This window comes from Anas platyrhynchos, chromosome 1 (genome assembly GCF_047663525.1).
Source record: "Anas platyrhynchos isolate ZD024472 breed Pekin duck chromosome 1, IASCAAS_PekinDuck_T2T, whole genome shotgun sequence".
Lineage (NCBI taxonomy): Eukaryota > Metazoa > Chordata > Aves > Anseriformes > Anatidae > Anas > Anas platyrhynchos.
Window position 1 is genome coordinate 21,157,368 of NC_092587.1, and position 27,790 is coordinate 21,185,157.

General features: G+C 44.3%; 1 protein-coding gene across 4 annotated transcripts in view; it reads left to right on the forward strand.

Annotated features, from left to right (window-relative positions):
• The first annotated feature begins 14,606 nt into the window (after window positions 1-14,606).
• The window catches only part of TRABD (TraB domain containing), a 31,814-nt gene continuing 18,630 nt past the window's right edge, over window positions 14,607-27,790 (forward strand). Inside the window, exons 1-4 of one of the 4 annotated variants that reach the window (XM_072033079.1) lie at window positions 14,719-14,735; window positions 19,260-19,316; window positions 24,757-24,819; window positions 26,980-27,058. In XM_072033079.1, coding sequence (XP_071889180.1) covers window positions 24,796-24,819; window positions 26,980-27,058 — 103 coding nt within the window. In that variant the 5' untranslated portion in view covers window positions 14,719-14,735; window positions 19,260-19,316; window positions 24,757-24,795. Of the gene's footprint in view, window positions 14,736-15,914; window positions 16,401-19,259; window positions 19,317-24,756; window positions 24,820-26,979; window positions 27,059-27,790 lie in introns of those variants that run through there. The other 3 variants (XM_038164898.2, XM_072033084.1, XM_038164909.2) reach the window with 3 other exon arrangements.

A 27,790-nucleotide genomic window follows, 5' to 3' on the forward strand; every position in this document is an offset into this window, starting at 1 on the left:
TCATGGGAAGAAAGGAGGTGCCTTTTATATCAGTTTAACACATTCATTTAATATACATTCAGAAAATCATAGTTGTCGAGGCATTGATACAATATAATAATCACTTAGATGCATGAATATTTGAAGTAGCAAAGGACTGTATGTTACAATTCCTGCATTTTACAGATTTGCTTTTTTTACAAGAATGAATTCTTCGTCAGTTTCTTGACAGATCAACTCTGTGAATCCTTTGATTCTCAGATCTTCTCAGGAGACTCACAGATCTTCATGTCAAGATGATTCAGGAATGACGACTCCATACTCTAGAAGTATCCCTCAGAACATTGCATTATATTACCCAGTTTAACACTAAATCATGTGGCTAATATCCTCAGTGAAGAATAAAAGCTCATGGCAAAGACAGACTAGAGGTTTGCCAGTCTGGCACTTGATAATCAATGGCTAAAAGGTGATGAGTGTTCACTTAGGTTCACCTAAGTCAACGTACAGTTTTGGAAGGCTCTGAAGGTGACATTTCATGAAGCAATGTTTCCTCTGGAGCAGTAAATCTCTGTTGACCAGGCAGTTGTCAGTCATGCAGAGAAAAGTCCTTGCTGTCCTTGGAATGGGTTGATCATTGCTGAGCTGCCATCTTCCAACCACCTGTTTTTTCTCTCAGGGTTTTACACCATTTCATATCAGTGTTTTTCCTTTTGAATCCTTGAACTGCTAGCTAGCCACATCTCAACATTACCTGCTGCGATGTTGCCTTTCTTATCTGGCACAGCTCTGTGTACTTTCTCACAGTTCTTTCTCACAACTTAGCAATTTTTTTCAGACATTTCTCAGAGCTGGTGCTATCAGAACAAGGTCTTGGACTGCAGGCAGCTGAAACCCATAGAAGGGCTACCCCTGCTACATTGGACAGTCCTAATGAGGGGCTACAGCCCCTTTCAACAGGGCAAACCTGCAAAATTCTCTCTTTGGATATTTCCCAGATTTGAAGGTTTGGGATCCACTTTAAGGAACCTAGATAAAGTGTTCTCTGTTATTAATTTTCCTTACAGTTAAGGCAGCTAGGCAACACGGGATTGCACAGATATCTGAGGGTGTATTATGCCAGGGAGGAGCAGGTGGGAGCATACAGGGCACACAGGCAGATCTGTCACCACCCAGGCTCCTCTGGCATGTGTCAGAGATGAAGGGTGATGCGAAGAAAATGGAAATCTAAAAGTATCTCCTTAAAGAAATTTTGTCATCTATTAGTACTATTATGAAATATTTAATAAATTATGACCATTAGTTTCACTGTCAGTTAAATGCTGAACTTCCTCCAGAAATCATGTTAAGTATTCCAGATTAGAAGATGTCAGATGATATCAACACTTGTGCTTTTTTTTAAATCAGAGTTAAATGGGTCGATGGGGCCAAATTCTGCCCATTTTCATAAGCTGGGCCACTGAGACTGTTTGGGTAGGTAAAGGAGGCAGGACTGGGCTCCCTGAGTGTACGTGAAACTGTATATGATGAAACACCTCCAGTGTATAAAAATAACCATACTAGAATGGTTTGATTTCAGATATTGGCAGAATCATAAAATATGTTGGCATCTTCAAAAGAAAACTGTTACAGAATCTCGTGAAATCATACTAGTGAACAAATGTTCACGATCCTGCATGTGATAACTGACAGTTTGATGAAAGGGAAGTGATATTCCATTACATGTCATCTTGCAATGCAGTGTCTTGGAAATTCTGTAAGAGAGGACTCAGAGGTGCCTAACCCACTGGTGAGAGCAGCAACACCAGTTATCAAAGAGTGGTTACAAGCATGGGCAGCGAATGTGGTGAGATTGACCTTGGAAACTGCAAACTAGCATATCTTAGAGAAAACTAGTATGTAGTGGCAGGAAGAAACCTGCCAAACACTGAGTCTGAAGGATATGTGGGTGATAGCTGAGATCTAATTAGGCAGTGCTTCGCAATACTACTTGGCACAGAAAAGCAGTCTGCTTAAAGCAGAGATTTTCCTTTTTATTGCAAGATTAGGTGCTTAGGACTTTTATCATAACAGTATAAGAAGAGGGAGTAACTTCAAAAACAGAAAGGGGGGGAAAAAAGCACTATCAGCTTACAGTTAATCACAAAATACTTCTTTTGATGTTTGAGAATTCTCATTTGAAAATCAGAATTGTTGTGGAAAATGTGTTCCCTTTTTATAGGACTCTCTCAAGTTCATAAATCATGAAAAGCTCTGAAGACATCCTGCTTGAACTGAACTGCAGATTTACATATTTCAAGACAACTGTATTTTCTCTGCAAAAATAATACTCTTGTTTATCCCAGCACTTCTCTAATCATGTTCTATGTAGTTTTCTTCTTGATCCCCCACCTTAGGAGAGAGAATCAGAATTCTTCTAAAGATGAAAGTATAAATTTCCTTTGAGTGCTGAAGATTGCTCGTAGGAAAATTAGATTTGAAATTACATGGGTGGCTGCTACTTTGAGCTTAATAAAGGGATGAAAGTATCAATTCCTGATCTTAGATTCTGAAAACTCCTCTCCCTGTTGCAGTCTGGGTTTGGATGGTGTTTCATTTTCCCAGCTGTGTGATTTTCTGTATGAGTTCTTTGTGGTTGCAGTAACAACCTGTATCCAGCTCTCCCCTCTGTCAGCGGGCCCACAAAACCAGCTCTTTTTCCTCCTGCCATGCTCAGCAGGTCTGCTTCTCTAGGTCTTCTCAAGGGCACGCTGGTTTAGCAACTAATGCAAAGCAGAGGGGGAAGGAAGTGTGTCCTTTCCCCACCCTTTGTTGTCTTGCAGGAATTTAATGTTGTGAGCACCTACCTGGAAAAGGGAGCCTTGAGCTCAAGTTCTTTTGCTACTGGAAGGAAGTGAAATAACGCTTTCTGAGGGAAATAACCACACAGTGTGATGTTCTGGTTGCTGTTTGCTTAGTCTGTCTAGCTGAAGCTGTTCTTTGGACCTGAGAAGCTGTAATCCAGGTTGTTCCAGTTCTGATTTCCCAAATGCTAGCTTCTTATGTTAAGCAATTTGTAGGGGAGGAGACTTGCTTTGTTAAAGGGGAGATCAGGTGCCAGAAGGGCCTTGCGGCAGCTCTGATGATGATACCCCTGAGATATTCAACCTCTTTCCAGTACTTGTAGATTCTCAGAAGAAAGGCAGTGTTCACAGCTCTGCTTTCCTTAGATAACTGAATGAGATTTTCACGTCACCACTCAAAGAGAGGTACTTTAGCTGCCAAAGTAGCTGCATTTTGGGGAAAACTAAACTCCTGTGATGCCATCGTAGTGTCCTGCTGATGTTATACCAGCATGCTGTTGATGCTGCATTATGGGTATTTTCTTGTCCTGTGGCATGCTTAAAAGCTCTTTAAATACAGGACAAAAAGACTTTTTTGTTGTTAAAACTGATTTTGTGATGTTGGGTAATGTCTTACACCATAAACTCCATTGAATTCAATAGGAAAAGTACCTTATTCAGTGTGAGGACAGTTATCAGAGTCAAGCTGAAATGTTTTGTAAGTAAAACCAAACGATATCTTTATTCTAAATCGAACCAAGTTGGACAGAAGTCATAGTTTTGCACTTTCCCAGTGAGTGTTGTGCAGCATGGATCTGGTGCAAGCCCAGGCTGGATGGGGAAAGAAGATGAACCAGGACGAAGAGAGAATTTTCCCTCGATCTTCCCATTAACACTGGGAAGGGAATGTGTTAACTTTCCATAACACAACTCTTCTCCAACTGTGAGTCCTTAGAAGGTTATGAAACACCACATACACCTGGCACCTTCACAAACCCTTGATCCAAGAGGAAATATTGGATCAACTGCTTCTGTTTTGTCAGTGGGACTATGTGATACGCAGCCTGAGCAGACCGGAATCAGCACGGTGTAATTCCAACTAGCTGGCATAACTGAACAAGAAATGTCTTAGCCCGCAGCAAGTGTGATCCTGAGGCAGAAGCCAGCCTGCTGTTTCTTGTAGTGTACTGTACAAAAAAAAAAAAAAACAGTCATAGCAGGAGTGGTATGTTCTTTTGCAGTGAGCTTATTTTAGAAACTAAGGTATACAATCTCTATTACAGATCAGCTACTTTGCTATTAATAGCAAGGATCAGAGGTCCCTTGAACTAATGATTAACATCTAATGTGTTTTTTAACCTTAAAATAGAACACAAGATTTAATTTTAGCTGTAGCTTCACAGGAGTTCCAAAGAATAACATGACCCATGCCTTGAGCAAATCTCTCAAGGAAAATTCAATGCACTTTCCACTTAGCCCACAGAAAACCATGTTTATGTGCTGAAAATCGGATATGCTTCAACACTAGTGTATCCAAATAGCGTGCAGGATAGATGGGTGGAAAAGACTGACAAAGTACCATGTCAGAGGAATGAAAAAAAAAGCAGGTCTTTGGTCTTCTCATTTTAGGGAGCAATAGGAAGCCAAAGCAATTTTAAACATTGCCAAATTTTATGCCTGATCTTAAAAACCTAATTACTGATTCTCAATTTCCCCTTGTTGCGTTAGGTGCTGAGGTCATGAAGTGTTTCATGTACTGGGATTTATGTAATGTGTATGTTGAAAGCAGTTAGGTGTACTTGGCAGGTCATCATTCATATAATATTTACCTACACTTACATATGTACTTTCCTATATATGGATTTTTTTTATGGATTATATAGGTAATACTTACCTATATATGGATTTTCATGTAAGGGAGATTTCCAAGATCTTTAGCAGCAAAAATCTATTCCACTTTTCACTTGATTGGTCTAATTTTGTACCACCTTTGCTGGCTTTGAAAATGAACGACCTCGCTTCATTAAAACCTCTTTTCCCATCTTATCTTAAACAATCATCATTATACTAATTATGGACTAGCAAACACAAACCAAAATAAATTAGGGTAAATGAGGAAGTCATGTAGCATACACAACCACCTCCATGTCTGCTTTTAGCACAACTTTCTCTCTGCAAGGTTTCCAGACTCTGACAGATAATGCCATCTCAGGAGAGGGCAAGGTGACCACACACTCTGTTCAGAGGTTGAAGAACGCCATGGGGCACAGACTGTTATCTTGGGGCCACTGAAACCTGTGTCCTTGCTGAGGTGAACAGTGATGGAATTTCTATAATGCAGCAACATTAGAGAACCAGAGGATTTTCCAAGCCTTGGGGTCCAGATCCATGGATTTTTACAGCTTCCTTGTATTGCTCACGTGGAGCATGCTGTCCTCAAGCAAACATCACTCTTGCCTGTTGTAAAGGTCATGGAAAGCCTTGTTTAAAGGAAACAGTCTGCATGCAAACAACACATCACATGGCGATCATTGCCTTTAACAGGGCATAATTTGTCAGCCTGCCTGCGACCTCTGATACTCTCAGAAAAGAAGAATCTTGTTCAGCTCTCCTATGGTGGTAAAATCTTAAACATTGTTGCTATGATTTTCCTTCAAAAATGTGTGTTGCACTATTCATGCAATGATATATCTTACCCATATGCATAAAGCATTTATCGGCATAATAAAAAACATGAGGATTACAGGAAGTTTTCTTGGAGTTTCCTATAGGAAGGACTGCTGAGTACTTTACGCTTTTCAAGACAATTTTCGCCCTTTTTTTTTTTTTTAAAGGTCATTGGTCTTTAACTACCCTGGGTTAAAATTTTCCATTGCAGATTGAAAATTTCTAAGTCTGAGGTATGTATACATATATACATTATATATATACACATATATACAATGTATATAATAATATATATAATATATATAATATATATAATATATATATAATATATAATATATATAATATATAATATATATAATATATAAACATACATACATATATACTATATATATGTATGTTTGTGTATATATATAATATACATTATATTATAGGATATTATATATAATATTATATATATATATATATATATATATATATATATATATATATATATATATATATATATAAGCTTCCAGCAACAATGGTTGTACACAAACTCTTTTAAAATGGTTTAGGGTTAAAGCACTATTTTTCTTCCTTAAAAACAGTATTTCAGTATCTCCTTATAGCAATTCCAGGTTTTGGACTAGAGACCTGAAAGCTGGGAAAGGATAAGAAGGATATTTGCTCTAATTTTCACATAGAACTGGTTAAATTTGGCCAACTATAAACCTCTTCTACTTTACTTCACAGTCTTCAATCAACGTGCTACATTTTCTTTGAAACTGTTGAAGATATCCCCTGTATTGAGCACAGTTCAAGGTTTGCCCTGAAATCTGTGCTCTTTGCTACTCTCATCCCCTTTGGCCATGTACTGGAACTGTATTTTTCCTGTGCTCTCTATGTTCCTGCTGACAGTACCCAAGCAGGAGGAAAAAACTATTGCAAATGCAATGACAAAAGTTTGTCCAAAGGACAAAGTTCATCTTGGTAAAAGGGGTGACATGGTAGTACAGTGGGAGAAGGACCTGGAAAATGGAAATATATGCTATTTGAATATACTAGTAGAAGTAAATTATGTTGGAGAGGACTTGGATTTGGAAATCAAAAGACAAATGAGGTGGAGATAGTCGCAGCCTTCCCATTCAGACTGTCCTTTCTGGTCAAGAAGACAGCAGTAGAAGCTGATTTTTGAACGTTTGTTTTTTATTTACAGTCTAAATTTTGAATACTCTGACCAAAAACAAAAATAAATTTAAATCAAAAAACAAACCTTAAATGTCTGAGATGGGTTACCTGAAATTAGAGCACAGTTCCTTGTTTTGAAATTTCATGTCATCTCCTTTGACAGGGTATAATGCAGATAAATTAATCCAGGTTGGTAAAACAACCTGTAACTAATAAAAGGAAAGAGAAAATTAGAATATCTAACACTGGGAAAAAAAAAAAAAAAAAAAAAAAAGTTATTTTACATAACTAATTACATTTTTGTTGTGAAACTTAACCATGCACAATTATTTCTTCACACTTGATGAGGAATGAGGAATGTTGCAGTCAACTCAGGGATGGCTAATTGCTGTCTAAAATAAAAACACAATTACCCATCTTTAATCTTAAAGATTCAAAAGGCCCTTTTATCTCAGAGCTAAAGGAAGATTTATGTTACAGAACTATATTTGAATTCTTCCTAAGGAAGTAGATACAGCAGAATGTACCCCTAGGCATATACCACTTGATTCGTCCCTGTGTGAAATAGTCACTCATTCAAAGTGAGACCAAATCTGTGTGCAGTAAGTAGTGGGATAAAGCAAAGACAGAGTAAGCACAGGAATCAAGACTTATAAACTGTGACAGAAACGTTAACTTACCTTTCATCATCCTTCAAATCACCTAGATGCTATAGTCACCTACCACATCTCTAATTTGCTGTCTTTAACTGTTCTCTGACTGCTTTGTTAACAAGTTGTCTCATTAAAAGACAACCTGGGAATCCAACATCCTCATCTTCTTGAAATCATAGAATCATAGAATATACTGAGTTGGGAGAGACTCACGAGGACCACTGAATTCAACTCCTGGCTCCACACAGGACCACCCAAAAATCAGACCCTATGTCTGAGAGCACTGTCCAAATGCTTCTTGAGCTCCATCAGACTCAGTGCCATGCCCACTGCCCTGAAGAGCCTGTCCCAGTTCCCGACCACCTTGTGGGTGCAGAACCTTTCCCTAACCCCCAGCCTGACCCTCCCCTGTCCCAGCTCCATGCCGTTCCCTCGGGTCCTGTCGCTGTCCCCAGAGAGCAGAGCTCAGCGCCTGCCCCTCCGCTCCCCTCGTGAGGGAGCTGCAGGCCGCCATGAGGCCTCCCCTCAGCCTGCTCTGCTCTGGGCTGAGAAAACCCAGGGGCCTCAGCTGCTCCTCATACGTCTTGCCCTCTAGGCCCTTCACCACCTTTGTAGTGCTGCTTTGGATGCTCAGTTACTCAAAGTACTTAGGAAAAAATTCAGATTTAGCTAGTAGATCACTGCTCTCTGTAATGCAGTTCTGGTCATTATTACCATCCCTAGGGTGTTTGCTTGTGAAGAACTTCATTTTTTATATGGAATTTCCACTTCTGTGAAAATAATTTCCTAATTTAAATCGGGTTTAGTGAAATTTGCAATTATTTGTAAATATTGTATCACAAACTTTGCGTTGTAATGGCAGCTTTGAGATGTATCAACAGGACATTCCTCATGCCAAGTAAAGCTCTTGACACTGGCATTTACTATCTGTGGGTCTGCAAAGTTCTCTTCCTTACTGTGTCTGGTGTACTTCTTTCACAGCTGAGTAGTAGTAGTATTTCACAGTCTTATGCTTATTGTTATTAGTTCCTAGATTCTCATCGGCAATGAACGGACAGATTACAAAGGTGCTCCTAGGCCACTGCCACACCAGGCAGGATGGGTTTCCATAAGCCCTCACAAGTTCAGCAGGGGCAGTAACCTTGAAGTGAAGGGTGATAACCTTTTAAACCACTGTACCAGTAACCTTCTTGGAGATACTCAAAAACTATCTGGACTTGGTCCTGGGTAACCTGCTGCAGATGGCCCTGCTGGAGCTGGGAGGGTTGCACCAGAGGGTTCTTCCAAACTCAACTGTTCTGTGATCCTCTGCACCACAAGCCCTAAAGAAGGGTAGAAGGGAAGAAGGGAAGCTGTCCATTGTGGTCACGTGGTAACTTTCACCTCATTGTTTCCCTAACGGAGCCCTTTTCAAACTTATTTCCTTTGTACATTCTCTGCCTCCTCAGAAGACATTTGGCTTAAAGTGAAATTGTCGTGTCAAGATCATAAGCACGGTCAAGGTCCGCCTACTCCACACCTTCAGCTTATGCTCAACAAAACAAGAAGCATATCTCTTCCTTGATAATGTCTCCTTCCTTCTCTTCATTCTTATCTTAGGTGTAAGTCCCAGGATTTTCTGTACAAAATTTGAACAAGTTTAATTTCACAGGCACAGGAACAGACATTTTGACTCCAATCCATGGCAAATAACTAGATATCCTGATAGATGTAACTTTGTATTTTAGGTTCTGATTCTGCATTATCCAACTATTCCTGCTATTGAAACATATACACAAACACAATGTAACATCAAGGCAGGCTAATGATTTTAGTAGCAACTTTTTTTATAGGAGAAAGGGACTAATGGCACTATGAAGGGGACTTTCAGAAGTTAACCACTTTCCCCATCTAGTCTATGAAGGGAAAAGCAGATGGGATTTGTGAATCAGATAATCATGTGTCAAGCTTGATTATTTTTTGCAATCAAATGACACTGTTTAGGAAAATAAAAAGTTAACAGTATTGATGCTCTCCAGTCTTAAATCACTTGCAGTCTCAGAGTTGATGAGCAGACAAGTTGATAACAGCCCTTTGACTCTCTGATGTTAATCCCCTGTAGGAATATTGTGCGTGGGGAAGCCACTGCACCACCTACTCCAAGCTAACTTACTGTTTACTTTGAACATTCCCTTGGGGTGAGCGGAAAGCAGGCAGCACCTGCCCTTTCACTCCCCAGCTCAATTTGCTGCAGGACAAGCTGTCAGTCTTCAAACACATTGCAAAGTTGGTAGTGCACTGATGAGGAAGAAATAATTTAATTGAAAAGTCCCATTGCTACATCGGTCTTTTCACTGCAGCTTTAAATTAAGGTTCTGGACCCATCCTTTTAATCCTTGTCTACACATCTCATATTGACACCAGCAGTGATTTTCAGTGGTTCACAGCTCTGCTTTTATCTTTAACCTGTTTATTTATTGAGAGTGATTACACCAAAATGTTCTCATAAGGTCATGTGGCTTTCAAATGTAAGTCAGAATAGTGTGCACTAAGGATTGTAAATTGGCTTTAACCCAAACTTTTCTGCTTTGTGACTCCAATCCAGACTGTTATAATTTGAAAACAACCTTGGGTTGTTGTTTTGTTGTTGAAAACAACACTGGATTTAATTGTTTCTGTGTAGGAACAAGACCATCTACAACAGCTTGTTGTTTTAGTATATAACATTGTCTCTCCTTGTCTTCTAAAGCCTGCTGGCATTATGTTCTGATAGGGGACTTCTGGATACCTTCAGTGAACTGAAATATTAACTGGTGTGATCCTAGCCTCCTCACAGGGGCACATCTCTAGCTTGCCTGCTTTCCTAGCCTTTCCTGTGAAGAAGCAGAAGATCTGATTTGCCTCCTGGGCAATCATTCTCCCAGTTTGCAGTGTCAGTCCCTGGACAAGGGAAGCCCAGAGCATCTCTCACGTCTGCCTGGCTGTCACAGCAACATGGTGTTGCTCATTTCTCCTGCCTCACAGCCTCCCCCACAAATGATCCTGGAAATGGCCCTGTGCTGACAGAGCTAACAGCTTCTTTTACCCAAACCGTGTTACTTACAGCTACTTGGAGCGTCAATACACTGTGTTGTGTAGGTCTGCTGTGAATGTAATGGGGATGGGGAGAGGAATAGGAAGATTCAGAGGAGGACCAAGGGGGCTGCAGCCCTTCCTCCCCCTCTGCCATCAGTAATGCTCAATTTCACATGGACCCAGCAGGCTGCATGGCTGCCTGCATCAGGCTTAAGCAACAAAGCCTCACAGCAATCAGCTTCCCCCAGTCTCACTTCACAGCAGCAACTTGTGAAGGACCAGCCCCAAGTTGTCAAGTCTGGAGAAGGCCAAGCCAACCCAGCGTGCGGCGTGGCTCTTTCGATTTCCCAAACCAATTTTCCTGGAGCCAGTTCCAGCTACGTTCAAGGAGCAACATAAATCTACACCGTGCTACTGTGCTTAGGGGACGAAGTATACTAGAGCTGGCCTGCGGATGCCTTTTCTGAACGCTAACACAGCGGGGACATCCCCCAGTTATAGAGCCCAGGGACCCGTGGCTGCTGACTCCCGCGGGCCGCCAGAGGCCGCCACAGCCCCGCGGCTCCGCGGCGGGCCCGGGGCTGAGGCGAGGCGGGCTGAGGCCGGGGCAGCACCGCTGCTACCGCCCCCCTCGCCACCATCCCCGCAGGACGGGACCCTGCCGGTCCTCCCCGGGCCTCCTCGGCTCCTTGCACCGCCGGGCTCGCCTTTCCAGCGCGGTGCACGCCCGCCCTGCTCCCGGAGCCTTCTCCTCAGCGCGGAGGCGGCGCGGTGCCCCCGCCTGGTGGCCCGCCATGGGTGTCCCAGCCCCCAGTTATACTTAAAAATGTCACAGCGTGGTGGTTGTTGTAGGGGAAGGGGTGAAACCGGGGCAGCAGCAAGTGATGGAAACGTAGGGACTAGAAGGCAGAGGAAAGGAAACTTGGAGGCATTTGGAGTACTGGCAACAAGCGTGGTGGTGTGGGAAGGATGGAAGAGGGGACGCGACATAGACACGGACGGACATACACGACGCAAAGTCATGACACACACACAAAAAAAAGTGAAGGCGAGAGTTATATTCTCTTCAGAAACCTCTGCTTTGTCAGTCACAGGCTAGCAAAACTGCCAGACAAACTCTCTAGCCATCACAGATGACAGGAGAATCAGTGAGAAAAACAATAACTTTTCTTATCAAACAATTATTTATAAGATCTTGTCTTTTAAAATTCACAGAGTAACCCCTGAAATGAGGCAGACAACTGAAAAGCAAATATGGCACATAGATCCTGAAGCCAGCTCCAAGCGTGGTTAACAGGTAGCAGGCAGCACCCCAAACCACGGTGTGTAGCACCAGCCCCAGCCCAGTGCTCGCCTCTGCTGTCTAGAGGCCACAATTCAAGGAGAATGTTAAGACTCACTGGCCTAGAGAAGCCAAATTAAGACATGAAGACACTTAAATAGGTGAAGACTGTTATAAAGACCTGGGGAATGTGTTGTCCTCACCTGCAGCAAGGACAGCAAGAGCTAGTGGGCTGGCATCCAAGCCAACACCAGTACTGGACACTTGAACAACCTTCCTAGTGCTAGGGATTTTTACTGGTAGGACTGTTTGGGGCGAATCCTTTGGTACTGCAAATTCTTACAAATCTGTTGTGAACAGGACAGGCAAACACTCACTCCCAAGCTGTGAAGTGATACCCTGCAACCTGCTCAGGGGCTGATTCAAATGTCTCAGAAGGGTTTTCTGTGAAGCAGAGGTCACTGAAGACAACAGAGCAACTTCAGCTAATGTCATAGTCGTTGCTGTCATTTCCTAAACAGAAAGAGGGAGAGAGAAATAAGAGAGGAAGGGGTGGAAGTAGAAGGGAGGTAGCAAAGCAGAGAATGAAAGAGGGAGAGAAGGGAGAAGTGCACTCAGCTCCCCATCTTGCTCCCACCCCATTTCAGAAACACCTACACCTAACAGCAGTGTCATATGCATAAGGAACCTTTCTGACTCTCCACACATTTATAAAATTACCTTGAATGTACCATGATACATTGTACCTGATAACTATTCAGTGAGGCTCACTTTCATTATAAAAAAAAAAAAAAGTGTTTTAGGTAGAATTGAAGCACTGGAGAAATCCAAGCTGTCAAGCCCTTTCTTCACTATTGGCATCCAGCCTTGGCCTCAAAATAATCCCATGATGACATTTAAAGAAGAAGATAGAAGATATAAAGTGTATCTTTGTATACTTATGTTCACAAACTTTGAAGAAACAGATTGATGTGTTGTACTAGGCCACTTAGTAGACAGTGATGCCAGCAAGTTCTGGCAAGAGGGCACCTCAAACCATCCTAGCGTGTCTGCTGGTGGCAGAGCCATGGAGCCCTGTGCCCCTGGGATCACTGGCCACAGCAGTACCAAGGCCTTTTCTGTTTGATAAACTTCCTCTCATCTCTGTGCTCCCTCTCAGCTTTTCTGTGTGCCACAGACTGGGCTGAAACAGTGCAGGCAGAGTTTCCAGTGGCGTTGCTTCATGGTAGAGATCTGCATCTTACTGTGGTCGCTGTAAGGGCACGTTCAACCAACCCAGCTCTTGCTGAGCCAGCAGGCAAAGCAGTGCCTGAAGTAATTATTAGTGAAAGCACTGATACTGTTGACATAATCAGGGTGCAGCATCATGAACTAACTAACTAAATAAATAAATAAAATAAAAGCAGGCTAACAGAGTTCATGGTATTCCCACAAGCAAAGGAATTGCCAAATCAGATCAGATCAGGTGAGATGTTTTCTGCAGGCTAAGGCAGTGCTCCCCGGCCCTAACCAAATGTAATCATTTGATCTTTGCAGGTGAAGTGTGGGAAGCCTGGGAACATGTCTGTAGTCTATTAAAGGGCTCACAAAGTTTGCACAAGACACTAGTGGTGATACAGAGGGAAGCACAGCTAAAAAAATGCTAAGCTATAATTTAAGACGCATAGCTTGAATTCAACACACTGCACTGCTGATAACTGAGGCTTGAGGGTATGCCTGGCACACTGTCTAGCTGAGCAAATCAGAATGAGGATAAAATGTGTGACTGGCTGTATAAGGGACTTATTACGGGTGTGTGACGAGATTCAGGTCGCTGAGCTTTGTCACATGCCGCTTAGTCAACGCTACACAGGGATGTAACTGCTACCTGGCACATTGCAGCCGAGTGGGGGATCCCGTGTCATGGGCAGCTTATGGCTGAGCAAAGCTGATCCCTGGAAGAGGCCGGATTATGAACTGCCTCAGAAGCAATCAGCTGAGGGTAGCGGGGAGCAGGTGCACCTGCAACTGGCAGTGCTGGGATGGGGTGCACTTGGATGCCCAGAAAATCTTAAAAATGTTATGGCACCGTCCCTGAAAGCAGTGACCAGCCTGCTCTTGTCCAGGAAAATGCCCCCGACTTTCTAGTGGCCTTCACACACCAGCTCAGAAATAAATAAATACATACATACATACATACATAAACAAATAAATAAATGAATAAATAAATAAGGTATTAGAAATTTGTGAACAGATGAAAATGCCCAAAGTGAAATTCTCTTCCCAATCTGCTTGGCACTGGATGGCTTTTTTTGTTTGTTTGTTTTCCAGAAGTTCAGGGTCGCCTATCTTATGCCTTTATTTGACTACGTGTATTTTGAAAGTCAGTGCCACCTTTCATCCAGCTTGATGTGCGCTTCTACGGCACGCTGAAACTCTTTATTACACAAAACGGAAAGTGAAATTCCCAACTGCCTCAACATGTCTGTGCTTGATCGCTCCGTGCCACGTGCTCGCGGACCTCAGCCCGCTCCTACAATCACCCTGACCGGGATGTACACGTGGAGCGAGTCTCTCCCAACCTAGAATTTCTGTGATTCTGTGATTTTGTGGCACGCACCGCGGCTCTGCTCTGGTGACCCTGTGCCAGGTGCGGTGCTCGGGCTGCCGGGGCGGTTCAGCCACACTCCCACCGCCCGTCACCCGTCAGGAGCAGGGCAGGGCAGGGCAGGAGGCAGGGCAGTGCCCGCATCAGCCTCTACCCGGGAGTCCCTTCGGGCCCATCTTTCCCGAAACCCTTCCCGGGGGCAGCCGCTCGCTGCCTGCCGCCACCGCCCACCCCCCGCCGCCTCAGGGCGCAGCCCTCAGGCAGCGCCATGGCCTGGAGCTGGGCGGGCGGCTGCCTGATGGCGGCCGGGCTGCGGGCGAGCCGCCCCTGGGAGTTGTAGTCCGCCGCCCCCACCCCTTAGCGCACAGCGGGCGCTGGCGGACTACATCTCCCAGAGTACCCCGCGGCCGCCGGCCCGCCCCCTCTGTGACTGACTGATGCCGCACGTTGAGCCCCGCGCTGCCACCGCCCCCCCCGCACCCGGCAGCGCCTCCGCCAGCGGCGGCCCCGGGCGGGCGCCACAGGTGAGGGGGGCACGGGGAACGGAGGGGGGGGGCGCTTTCTGTCGGTGTGGTGCTCCCGGGGGGTGGCGGAGGGGGCGAGCCCTGCTCGGGGCGGCCCCGCAGGGGGGAGACCCGGCTGGGTTGGGCTGGGGCTGGCGCAACTCTGCGCGAAGTTGGGAGGCGAGGGGCGGCTCTGGGAGGGCGCTGCCGCGGGGCCCCCAAATCCCTTAGGGGCCCGGGGTGGCCTCGCTGCTCCGTGTCCTGGGGGTGCCCGGCGGGATGATCCTGCTTGGGAAGCTGGCAGAGAAATGGGGAAGGAAAAAAAATAATCAGGGTTTCACGGTTTTAATTGCATAAGGGGGGTAGGCCGTAAGCGGTCAGGGGGGAATGACCACACGTTGAGGGGTCTCAAGCTGCCTGAGTGTCAGTGGAAGCACCGGGTTATGGTTGCGGCCTTTGTTCGTGCCCTGCCATTAGTGGCTGACGGCAGACTTTCGAGTTTCGAGTTGCTGGCTGGATTTGTCAGGCAGTCTCAGCAGCGTCTGGCACTCGGTCTGAGCTGTGGGCTCAGAGGCTGCTGAACTGGGTGGCAGGAGAGCTGTAGGTATGCTTCAGTGCGGTCTGGCTTCCACAAGGCAAATACAGTGAGATATTGCTGCTGCCACCACAGCTGTGTATAAAACACAGTGGTATTGGCATCTTAGTTGTGAGAGACTCATCTGAATGTGTTGTGTGTGGTTTTTTTTTAATAGTATTTTCTTCAGAAGGCATTCCTAATTTGCTACTTGGCAAAAGTGAAGAAAGAGATTTGGGGCAGTCCTAGAGAACGAAAACAAAAGAAAAAGAAAGATAGAAGGCCAGAGATAAGAGTGCTCCGGATTTAATGGGAGTGGTATGTAGCTACAGCTGTCTGGTGTGATATCCAGCACGTACTTCACCAACCAGTGCTGGTAGGAACAAGGGGCTCTGCAGTTTTCCCTGTCCTGCCAGGATAAGCCCATGCTGGCTGGAAGCACCAGTGGTCCTTCACAGAAGATTTGGTACCAGATCACACCGGTGCTCAGGTCAGGCCTTCAGTTACTGCAGGTTTGTGTGAAGGGCTGCTCAAATCTCAGGTGCTGGGAACAAGTTAGTACTGTAGTTACACGTTTGGACTTAACTCTAGAAGGAGAAGTGATTTTCCCCCCCATCTATAAAATGAGTTTGGGACGGACATCTGACTTGTTAATATTAACTGGAATCTGGATTTGTGTGAAAATGTGTGTCTTCAGTGACAAATTCTTCCTTTTCTCTTAAAATTAAATTAAAAGTCAGTGTCTGTGTTCTCTCGCCTCCATCCTTGTTCTTTTTCTCCACCTTTAGCTGATGTGCTATGCATTTTGATTGAAGTCACTGAGGGTTGCGGGCACAGCACCTCCATAAGAGCCCGAGTGTCTTGGTGACACCACACAGCAAGCTGCGGGGGCGATGGCCCTGGAGCTCCAGCAGCTCCCGCCTTCCACTCGCTGCGCCCCGCAGGCCGTGTGTGCAATAACCTTGTCTGTGCGGATAGCACGGCACTGATCTGTGCTGAGAGGCGTGTGTCTGTGCAGGAAGGGTGTACGCGCTGGAGAGAGGCCTGCGCTGGAGCTGAACAGCAGCACAAACGCTGACAAAGTTGAAAAATGGTCTCCAGTCACCTGTGTGGTATGTACGGAGACTGCATCTTAGGTAGGATTCGTAGCTGGTGTGTTGCACAACCGGGAGCCGTCCTTCGGTACATCCAGACAGTACCAGTGGGACCAAAAAAGGGCTGTGTGTCGGGAAACGGGACCGGGAATTGCTGAGGGAGGGGTTTTGTCTCTTCTGAGGGCAGCAGATAGGAGTAGAAATCACCTTTTGAGGGAAGATTTATTATTCTAATTACTGTGTGTCTGTAGGACTGAAGGGTTAGTGTCGGTGCGGGGTCCTGGCTGAAGGTGTCTTGCCTTCCTGGTGCTTTGTCTGGGGTAGGTCTGCCTTGAAACCTGACCCTGGTCCTCCAGCCCCCTGCTGTGGTCAGAGCTGAGTCTCCTGGCTTGCTGCAGGCACGTGAGCCTGCGTCGTGTAGCAATGTTTGTAGCTTTTGTGATCACCTAATCCCTTTGGAAAAGAGTTGATCACGTTGATCGCCTTGATCCCAGCTATTGTTTGGTGACCGGGATGGAAGGGGCAGGCAGAAGAGCACTGATAAATAATGTATTTGGCAGCTGGTCAAAAATTTGTCCTACAAAATCCCAATTTTACACTCATAAAGATTGGATTTAAGTGCTTGTAATAAAAGTAATGACCATGAATGTCTGCCAGTACTCTTAGGACCCAGCTCCTGAGCATGTCACCAGGTGGCCACTAACACGTAGGTGCGCTGGAATAAAAGTGTGCAGAGTTCAACAAGGCTTCTGCAGCTGTTTTGTTTTGGAGCCACCAGCTCCTTGTCTGTAGCAGAACGTCTCTACCTTCCTCCTTTCCTGGCTGCTTGTGGATAGTGAATAGAGGGGATTAACAAATTTGCTTTTCCCAGGGCTCCAGAGAAACTGAGCGTGCAGCAGCTCTGCAGTTTTCCCATTGCCCTGCTTGGGAGACCTCTGCAGAGAGTTTCCCAGAATCAAGGGTGCTGTTTGGTTGATGGGTTGTTTCGGGTGGCCTGGAGGGAGGAGATAAGCTGGCTGGGTATCTTATCCCAGTCTGCTGATCTAGGAGAGTCTAATAACATAGTTTTGGCTTCAACTCTTCCCTGAATCCAGGTGGAGTAAAACTATAGGTTAAGACAGTGGGAGTTTTGGAGTGGCTGACCAGATTTGGGCTGCATCGCTTGGGTCTTTTTGCCTCGCGTTTCTAAATGTAGCAACTCCTTTACAGCCCCTTCAGTCAGTACAGACTTGACCTGTTGTTTATGTTCTGTCCTGCATTAGTGTACTGATTTGTGTTAGATTCATTCAGTTCATCAGGTAGCCTCAGCCAGCGGCATCTGTAAGCACAGACATGGGAATGCCTTCTTGCCTTTCAGTGACACAGAATGGTAGGCAGTGTTTTCAGTGCATCAGATAAAGTATTTTCAGTGCATCACTGTCCTGGGCCAGATATTCTCATGTTCCGACACCTCCTTTGGAAAGAAGCTCTCTGACTTTTATATTTCTGCTTCCAAAGTATGCAGACGGATGTTGGCCCCGGCATGCAGGTACCTGAGTTCAGGCGGCATGCATCAGCAGGGTTCACTTTGCAGGAACGTCTCATTCATGCTCAAAGGGTAAAATCTGTATTTGGAGGTGTCTGAGCTTCTGAGTCACGAGAAATCGGGCCCACAATTGCCGACCATCTGTGATCACAGAACCAGTTGCTCAGTTAAGTTCCAAAGGCGTGGGTTGTGTCAAAGAAATATGTGCAATATGTGGAGTAGGTCACCTTGGTGATGGTTTTGGAATAAGCTCCAATTCCTGGATTCGTGGCCGTTGCGTTATTTGGCAGCCTCCTTTCAGCTGATGCATCCTTCTGAGTACAAGCAGTCTATCAACAGAGAAGAGACACCATTTGGAGCCAGCGTTAGTTTGTTTGTAAACACTACTAAGATTTCTGAGCCTAAGCATGGGAGAAGTCTCATCAATCTCAAACACTTCGTCTGCTGCAGATGGTGCTGAAACAAAGGCGTGGATCTATGGGCTGGCTTAGCCTTCCTGGTAGGTTAAATGGGAGCTGTGGAGGATACTTTGTAGGCATTCCAGACAGTGAGTAATGAGCCTGGTGGTTTGTCACTGGGAGAAAGGTTGTATCTTCTGGTCTGAGGTGTTGATACGCCTCTTGTGTTTACATAAAATGAGTTGTCCTGTTAATGGGTAGCAGCATTCAAACAAGGTGTTTATGCAGCATATGATATGAACCTGGCGCACGCAGGCTGTTCCAGCTGAGCCAGATAGCCATCGCTAGAGAAACTGCAGCTTTAGAATATGAAAGGAATGCAGCACGCTGAATGCATGTAGACGTAAGTATGGTTTTATTGCTGTGTCTGAGGAGTAGACAGCCATCTTCTGGCCGGGAGAGCTGGTGGTGGAGGTCTGGGTCAGGAGGCTGTTCATGAAACAGTTATGTGTGTGTGTCTGCTGCTTTTTGGAGTCTAGCATGGGTCAGGTCTGGTTTGGTACACACTAAGCGAGGTGTACCAGGTACTCAGCTCACTGAGAACACCTCCTGTCAGTGCTCATCAGCCTGCCCTTGAAGCAAGTTCAGTCCTTGGCGTAACTCTTGTGTTTCCCTCAGTGACTCCAGATGAACAAAAATGAGTTACGTTGGCAGGCTGTTGTGAGGAAGCCCTGTCCCAGGGATGGGATAGGGGAGCAATCCTCCTGTGAAGGATTTAAAAACAACGGAAAATTCACATTGCAAAACTGAAATGCTTAGAGAGCTCCAAGAATCTCCTATCTACTTGCTTAGATCCCAAAGGCCGGATCTGTAGATGTATTGAAGTATGCGTGTGCATCAGTTCCGTGTTTGTAAAACAGAGAAGTACATCTAATCCCATCTCGGAGTTTGCAGGATTAATATTCCACGTACTGAGAGCTGCGGGTACCCTCTGCAATGCTGCTGAACATTGTAAGTACTTAAAGAAACGGTACAGACAGATTTGTTCAAGGGAGGGAAATTTAACTAAGAACTGTTGGATTTCCCTTTGAATACTAGGTGAAACAAGTTGTAGAAATTTTGCAGCCCATAATTTTGTACTAGTTATTCTGATGGTGTCTGTGCGTCACAGAAAACACGGAACAACTGTATAGGACTGCAAAGAACCTTATTTCCCTTTTGCAGCGTCAACATGAGGGAAACAAATGCTGTGCCTGGTTTTCTGCCTCGCTCAGAAGGAAGAAAATATTCAATAAAAATCTTTTTAAAAAGGAGCTGACTAGCTTGTTGTATAGGTAGGAACATGAGGGATTTTTATAAAAGCTTTTTTTATTGATTCACTTGGATCATTGTGTGAAGGAAGCAAACTCAGAGAAGACAAAGGATCAGATTCGGCCCTGCTGTGGGAGGTTACCTCGATGGACTGCCTTTCCACACCTGGTGATGTATCTGAATTTTCTCACTGAAGCAAAAAGGAATTAAATTGAAATAATATAAGAACACTTATTCTTTACTGGCAGTTGGTGTTCTAGAGCCTAGAACGATCAATGACAGAGCCCCTGGTTTGTGAGCGTACCCCTTGTCTCTTTGAGACGGGGAGCTATGAGTTTCACATGCCTAAATGTGCAGCTAGAACTGAAACGCTTTGGTCAGCTCAGGCTGCCCAGTATGAAAAATGAGCCAGTAGTTCATGAGCAGGTTCCACGCAGAGGAAGCTCTGCTGAAGCTGTTCAACCTGAGGGGAGCTGGAGGACCGACGTGAAGTAGCATGGCAGGGAGGCCTTTCTCACTCTGCCTTTTGTCAGCTGCTGCAGGAGAAAGAAAATAAACCCCAAAGTGTAGGGGAAGGGTATAGCCCCTTTTCCCCAGTGCTGCTGGCAGTTTGAGTGGTTGCCCTGTGTGCACAGGTGGGACAAGGAGAAATGGAAATAGGTGCCTGCCAGTAAGGTGGTTTTAGTCTTGCTGGTCATTAGGTGTTCTCAAAAACTCCTGTTTCATTGCCTGGGCATCTTAAGACTTGAGGAAAGGGCTGTGTTTGCTCATAGGTAAATACATGAGCTATCTTTTAATCACCCAGTGAACAGAGAGCCCCTGGGGCTAGCAAAGGTGAAACAAGCACAAGAATACCACTTGCTGGAGGGGGCAGAAGGTGGCTGAATCGGGGTTCAATCATCAAATAGTCCTTTCAGGAAAACTGCAGAGGCAAAACCCGGACTTGCTGCTTCAGAAGGCTCCAGGTCAGGCTCTGTTTTCTTTCTTCTGGCTCCAGGAATTTTCTTGGTGGCACTGTCAACGGGAGTCATTCCGGGATAAGGCAGTCTCCTGGTAGATAAGAGAACAGAAATACTTTGTAATCTCTGATCTTTAGGAGTGCCTAGGAGCTACATCTGCCTCTCTGAAAGAAATGCACCATCACTAAGATTTTCAGTGTGTGACTTATCTGATGAAGGCGCTGTACAGGCCTTTGAAGTAGCTGGAGGAGAAGGTTTTGATTAGTTTTGCATGTCCCTGCCAAATCCTACGGTAAGCAGAGGAACTTGAGGTTGAGATCTTGTGGTATATATATTAGGGAACACAATAAAGAATTGTCCAAAGAGCTTATTTTGCCTATGGCTTTACAACCTGCGGTTGAGTTTGCTTCTGTTGCCTGGCAGGTTCTGCCCACTTCCTCTTTTACACCCCTTCCACCCCTTACCCCTAAACTTTGGTAGTCTTTTTTTTTTTTTTTTTTTTTTTTCTCCCCTGGTGCTGTGCAGACATCCCTCATCACAACCGAGACTCGTACCTCCCTGCCACATTCGTTTAAAATCCTCCTCTGGGTTAGCAAGCACAGACAAACAGGCGCTGCCTGGTTAACTTCCTAAAGAAATAAGAATAGCTGAATTTTGAAATAAGTAAATAAGCTATGAGGTTGAAAAATCAAGCTCAAAATGACTTGGAAATGCTCAAATTTTGTTTTTCCAGATGTTTGCCAGGATTTGATGTGAATCAGCACCCTTTCTCTTGCTGTTGGACACGGTGGGAGGAAGTGCTTACAGATTCACATGCTTCAGTTCCTTCTGCCTGTAACAGCAGGGTACATTTAGTCCTTTCTCAGAGGTTTCGGTATTAATATCTCAAGTACTGTGGGATGCAGATATCTCTTCCAAATATGCAGAGGATGGTGGGTTTTCCACGTGGGTGAGCCAGGTCAGCCTGGAGCCCGAGGTACCGGAGTAGATTCCAGAATGTGCCTGTTTCCTCTGATATGTTGCTGAGGGTGGTGGCCAGCTCAGTACCTGGCCGTGTCTGTACCCTGGTGCTCAGGTGTTTTGTACCTTTCGTGGCTCACACCAAGCAAGAGCTTGAGCACACTGATTTTCATGGCAGTTGTTAGCTCAGTTTGCTGTCACCAGCCAGTTGTAGGAATTTTCTTCATGTTGACTGAGTAACCTGAATTCCTGAGCATGTCCTGAGGCGGGGAGATCAGGAACAGGTCTTCTGTGTGGAAAACTCCACCTCCAGTGGAAGGTGAAGCGGGTCTAAGCACCTAAGAACCTGCTAGAAGAAAGTGGTGAGAGGCTCGCCTGTCCGTGTGGCTGGACCAGTTGCCCTCTGCCCCTCATGGCCCTGTGCCGTGGGTTCCTTGCGGAGGCCAGAACCTCGTTATGGTGGAGCTGGGAACATGCTGACCGGCTTTGCTCTCTCCACAGGTTGTGTGTTTCAGGTAAAAAAAAAAAAAAAAAAAAAAAAAAAAAGTGTTAATTGTCATGAGTAAGTGCAGAGAAGCGCACTTTCCAGTACTATATGCATCACTTAACCTGTGGTGACAGCAGGGCGAGGCTTTCTAAAATGTCACTCACTGGGTGGAAAATCACTTGGTGCTTCTGTGTAGAAGTTTATTCTTCAACTGAAACTTGCACTTTACTATTTTTAACAGCACTGCTGTCAATAAGAGGCACGTTTTTGTACTGAGGTAGGCCTTCAACCAAGCCTGAACTTCAGTTTGTGCTTAGGGTCCTCTAATCCACTGACAGAAAAACACTTCAGTATTTTGTGTGTAAATCAACTAAGAGCCAAGTACAAGGCTGGGTTTCAAAGTGCACCCTGAAGTGATATGGTTGGACGTACATTTTTTGGTCAGAGGACAGCATTGGCTTCAGCAAACCTCTGCTATGTGTGGCTCCTTCAGTTCTGCTGCCACAGCTGTTTGCACAGGTATTTGGCCACCACAGCTTAAAATCCCCTGAGGATGGGAAAAGGAAAGTCGTGTCTGTCCAGTTTGGTTTGCTGCACAAGTCCAGGAATGGTTAAACTGGTCCAGCAGAGACTGGACAGGCTCTGGGTTCACCTCAGCCCATAGTGGCGGCAGTGGGCGGGCCTGTGCCTGTCCGGGCCACAGGCCCCATTGCTGTGCCTGTGCAGAGCTGTCTGCAGGGCACAAAGTGTGAAAATGCTCACAGAGGAAAGAGCAACTTGGCTTCACCCACCATTTCAGCTTGCTCTGACATCCAGCTTTCCTGCAATTGACCCTTTAGAAAGGGGGAAGGCAAGGTCACAGGGTTAAACTTACACAGTGCTTTGTAGCAAAAGCGATAGGGCAGTTGAAGAAAATGTCTTAATGCTGCCTGTGCAGGGTTCTTCCATGCTTTGAATAAATGGTGTGTTACCAAACCTTTTGGACTGTGCAGCTTTTGTTTTTACAAGGTACTTACTTCACAGCTCAAGAGCTATCTGCAGTTGTTGCTTGCTCAGGACATGGAGCTCTGCTGGATTTCTCAGAGATTTTGCTCCGAAGAGTGTGCAAAGCCAGGTTTTTGGTCACTCTGGGTTTCTCATCTCCTTTGCATCTGTGGTCTCCAGTTTGCTGGTGACCACTAGTATGGGCAATGTGAAGGTGTGAATTGTTGAAGCCTCTCTGTACCATGTAGAGATGTGCCAGCTGTCTGAATTACACGTGCACGCAGCTAGCTCTCCAGCCAAATGCTCTTTCTAGAGAAGCATTTTTTAAGCGAAGCTAGAAAGCAATGGAACTTGCTTCAAAATCAAGACTAGAAAGAAACCAGGGCGGAGAACGCTGATCAGACTCAGCAAACCTCTTGGATTTGGGGAAGGGGAGGCTTTTGCTACCATGTTTGTATGCTAGAAAATGCAGCTGCCTGGGTGCCAGGCAGCTTTCCTCCTACCTGTGCACAGGGCAGGAGTTGAACTTGTCCTTTTGCTCCTCAGAGCAGGGCTATAAATGTGTTGTCCCGATTTGCTGGCCAGAACTGCTCTCTGCTTGACCATCCCTGAGATGCACGTGCAGGAGGAAGGACCAGATGTCTTGGAGAGGTGCTGCTCATTCTCTTTACAGGCAGAGAGAGCAGGGAAGGCGGGAAATCCAATAAAACCTTGCAAGGTGTCACTGGTGTGCATGAGGCTGCCCAGCATGTGCAGCAAAATTGGTCTGTTGGGTAGCAAAACGCCGTTCGTGTGTACAGAACAGGTAAGAGGGAGGTAATCCAGAAAGCTGTGGTGTCATTTTTTTCCACAAATGCTTAGATTATTAGCAGATTAGCTGTGAGAATAAGCAGAATGAGCACTGAGCAGAAGTTCAGCATCTTGTGCAATTCCCTTAGGATACCATCAAAGTCAAACCGCAGTGCTTTGCCAGCTTCAGGGGTAACTTCTGAACTTGAAGAACGTGTGGAGGAATGAGTCTTGAAACAAAGAATGGAAACTATTCACTAAGGGTTTGAAAATGGGATTTCTGGTGTTTTTCACATAGCCATGCTCTCTCTGATGTTCTGGCTCTGATGTATTTGTAAACTCGTATGTGATAACGTGACACAGACCAGATAATAATGTGTGTGGCTTCCGAGCTGAGTATTAAGGCTGACTGCTTTCCTATTCCTTGCAGCAGTGAAATACAGATGATTCCTAAAATTCACCTAAGAGCTGTCTTAACACAGTTCATTTGGATGAGGCTGAACTACTGACCTGGCTGACCAAGGTTTTTGCTTTTGCTGAAACGTTTTGTTGACAGCCACGCCGTGTTTTTGATTGCTTAAGAATGAATTGGAGGAAAAGGGCATCTCTGCAGAATCTAGGACAGCAAAAAAAGCAAATTCTGAGTTCCCATGAAATTCATTCTTATTCCAAGTGTTCTCAGTGTGTGTGGAAAAACAGGGCGGTGTTCTGGTTTTAGGGCCAACTCAAAAATTGGATTAATAAGACAATTCAGCTTTACTGACTTTTTTTTTTTCCCAGCAGTGTTGAAAAGGTGACTTCTGACAGATTTTGAAACATCTTCAGTTTGTTGCTTTTCAGCTTCTGTCAGAGAGTTTATAGAAATGCCTTTGCTTCCCACCCCACTCTCTTCCCAATTCTTAAATGAATATTTTGGGTCTTGTAATCAATTTTTAATTCTCATCCGTTTTACTCTTTACAGTTCTTGTGAGGTTGGTGAAAATAAGTCTGCAGTCTAGGGATGCAAGAGGAGCAACAGCCTGAGGTAGGTATTGGAATTAAAGGGGTTTTCTTCTTGATATAATTGAAGGAAAGGTCGAGACTCTGAATCAGTCCTGTTCATGCTTTGGGAAGGCTTACAAAGTCAGGGATCCAGACAACTGATGTGACAGTATTTTAAGAACAGGGGTGAAGGGTTCAATGCTATTGTTTTGCCACATTTACATTCTTCTTTTTAGGGTCCTTTTCTCTACAGTTTCAAGAGTTAGAAAAGGCCTTCTGTGTTAATTTACTTGTAAGTGAAGCATGGCACAAAACAGGCTAGCCTATTTGTTTAAATCTTTTTGAGAAAAGACATCTTTTGTGATTAAATTACACAACTTGACTGTATATAAATAATCTTACTGTACAAGGTTTAAGTGCCTTGCCAAGTAAACTCAAGTGCTTCTTTCTACATGTTCTGTTCCTCTTCTTTCATATCTATGCCATCTCAAAACCTTTTTCTGGTGTAGTAGGTGAAGTTTAGGAATTTTTTTTTTGCTACAAAATATAAGAATGTAGTTTCATGTGTTAACTTTAAAAATAAATAAATTAATTAATTAAAAATTGGGTGGGTGAAAGGCAGACTCCTAATGGGGTCCTTAATGTTTTTTCCACTCCACTGTTGTTATGATGACAAAGCCAGCACAAGTGGCAGAGTTAATTCCATATGTTATATTGATATATATTTTTTACAATATTTTTGTGACTAAAGTTAGGTATGCAAGCATTAGAGTCGAGCCATATGTTGTGATCAGAATCTGAGCTGGTGTTAAATTAGATCTGTGAGTGTAACTGCAATTTGCAGTTGTCCATGAACAGACATTGCTTTGTAGTGAAAGGGTAGACCTGTGCGGTGTCAAGAGTTGGACTTGATGATCCTTAAGGGTCCCTTCCAACTCAGGATATTCTATGTTTCTATGATTCTATGATAATGTGTTGCTGTGAATGTTTTAAACTTTGTACTGTAGAGATGTACTTTTTGGTTACTCCATGAAATGCAATAACAAATTCTGCCTTACCTTCAGTGGGGCCATGGTAAGACAAGTAGAATTCATTATCTGAAAACTGCTGTCTAACACAATAGAATATAAGAAGAAAGTGCCCTTGCTGAAAGCCTTCAGCAATTGGATGTGCTTTGTAGACTCCTGTTTTAAAACTGACCAGGTTAAGTACAAAGTTAATGAAAACAGTCATTCCCACTAAAAAGTTGACATCCTTTGGGAGAGTCTGGCCACCTGCTTGCTGGCTTGCAAACACTGCCTTTCATTTGGAAAGTACTTCATTCATTATGGATTCACCTGCTGTCACTAACTTCTTGACTTAATGTTGTTAAGGAACTCCAAATTCTCCTGGTAATCATCTTGATTCAGCTTAGAATTAATGCAGTTGCCTAATGATAGCTTATAGTTGAGCTTTCTTTGATTCTGAAGTCTTTTCCTGCGCTATCTGCTTCTCCAGCTTGGGTGACATAGGCTGAATTGTTGGAATTCTGTGCAAGGGGTTTAAAAATTGCACGTTAGTTACAGATAAGACTGGCTTTGCTAGTTAAAGACCTGGCATGTACTTCTAGAGATAGCATTTTAAAGTTGGTCTTTGGAAGTGTTTTCAACTACTGTCTTGTCCTGTAGGGAGGAAAAATATGCAGATGCTTAATTTCTAATCTTTCTCATTTCTGATGTGCGTGAAAGTCAGTATAGGGCCAGAAGCTCTAAGGTTGGGCCCACATGTTAAAATACTTGGGCAGACTTCTCTTGAATGCAAGTGTGTATTGAGAGCTGATTAATCTGTCAAGACTAACAAAAGGAATGCTGACTGGTTGGTAGTTAAGTCAAATATGCCTTTTGATAAGTAGAAATGGTGTTGTCAGGGCACATTCTGATTTCCAAAGCACAAAACTATAGTACATTTAGAGATAAATTTGTTCCTTTTATTGTAGAGTCAGTTTTTTTAATTCCGTGTCAGGTATAAATACTCTCTCATATTTACGTAGCTAGGAGAAAAACAGTTGTAAAACCACAAATGTTTTGCACTGTTGAGACTGCTTAAATTATTTAGCTGCTTGAATATTGTATGTAGGTTCAAATCAAGCAAACCCACAAGGGAAAAAATGTATTAAAACATTTCATTATAATTCCCAGCTTCCTTTTGACTTTGTCTCATACAGGCTGCTGCAGATCCAATGTCCTCCTCTGACGCACCAGAAGATGGACCAAAGGAAACGTCAAGTGTATCGCAGAATATCTGTATGTTTCTGGTTTGACTGGGGAGGGTGTGCCACACGGGGAGTGTGTTCAGCTAAATTTCCCTGCCTTTTCCTTACCTAGTGGCTCTTAGCGCAAAAGGGTGACATGAAAGAGGTCATATATGACTTAATCTGTTTGACTGGGCCTTTCTACAAATCATGCATAAAAAAACAAATTTGAAAAGAGCAATGACCTACTATATTGATGGTCAGTTCGCTGTTCCCATGCTTTCAAAAAAAAAAAAAGTCAAATCATTTTTTTATTTAAGGGAGATGTTAATTTATTGTTTTAAGCTTGGTCTTTGCTCTGTGAACCAAAGATAGATAAGTCCGTGTTTGATTCGATGTTCTGTCATCCAGTGTTACAAGGTGGAATCAGCTGTTACAGATGGAACCCTTTGCCCGTTCCAACACGGTAATTTTTTGATATGAAGGCCAAGCCTGCAGGACGTGTGAATAGAAGTATTCCAGCCTAAACTGTCTTGTGAAGCCCAGGAGGGGTATCAGCCTTTTACCTTTTAGTGATTAGGATCAGATAATAACAGACATTCCTCTCTCAGGAGGAAAAAATAAAGGCTGCTTAGGATTTGCTTTGTCTTTATTGATATAATGTTGTGACATTAATATATACAGTCTTCATTTCTGAACAATAGGAACATTCAGATTGTGCTTTCTGGCAAATAACAGGCGAAGAACCACCTTAGGGCAAATTAGCGTGCAGCATTATTATAAT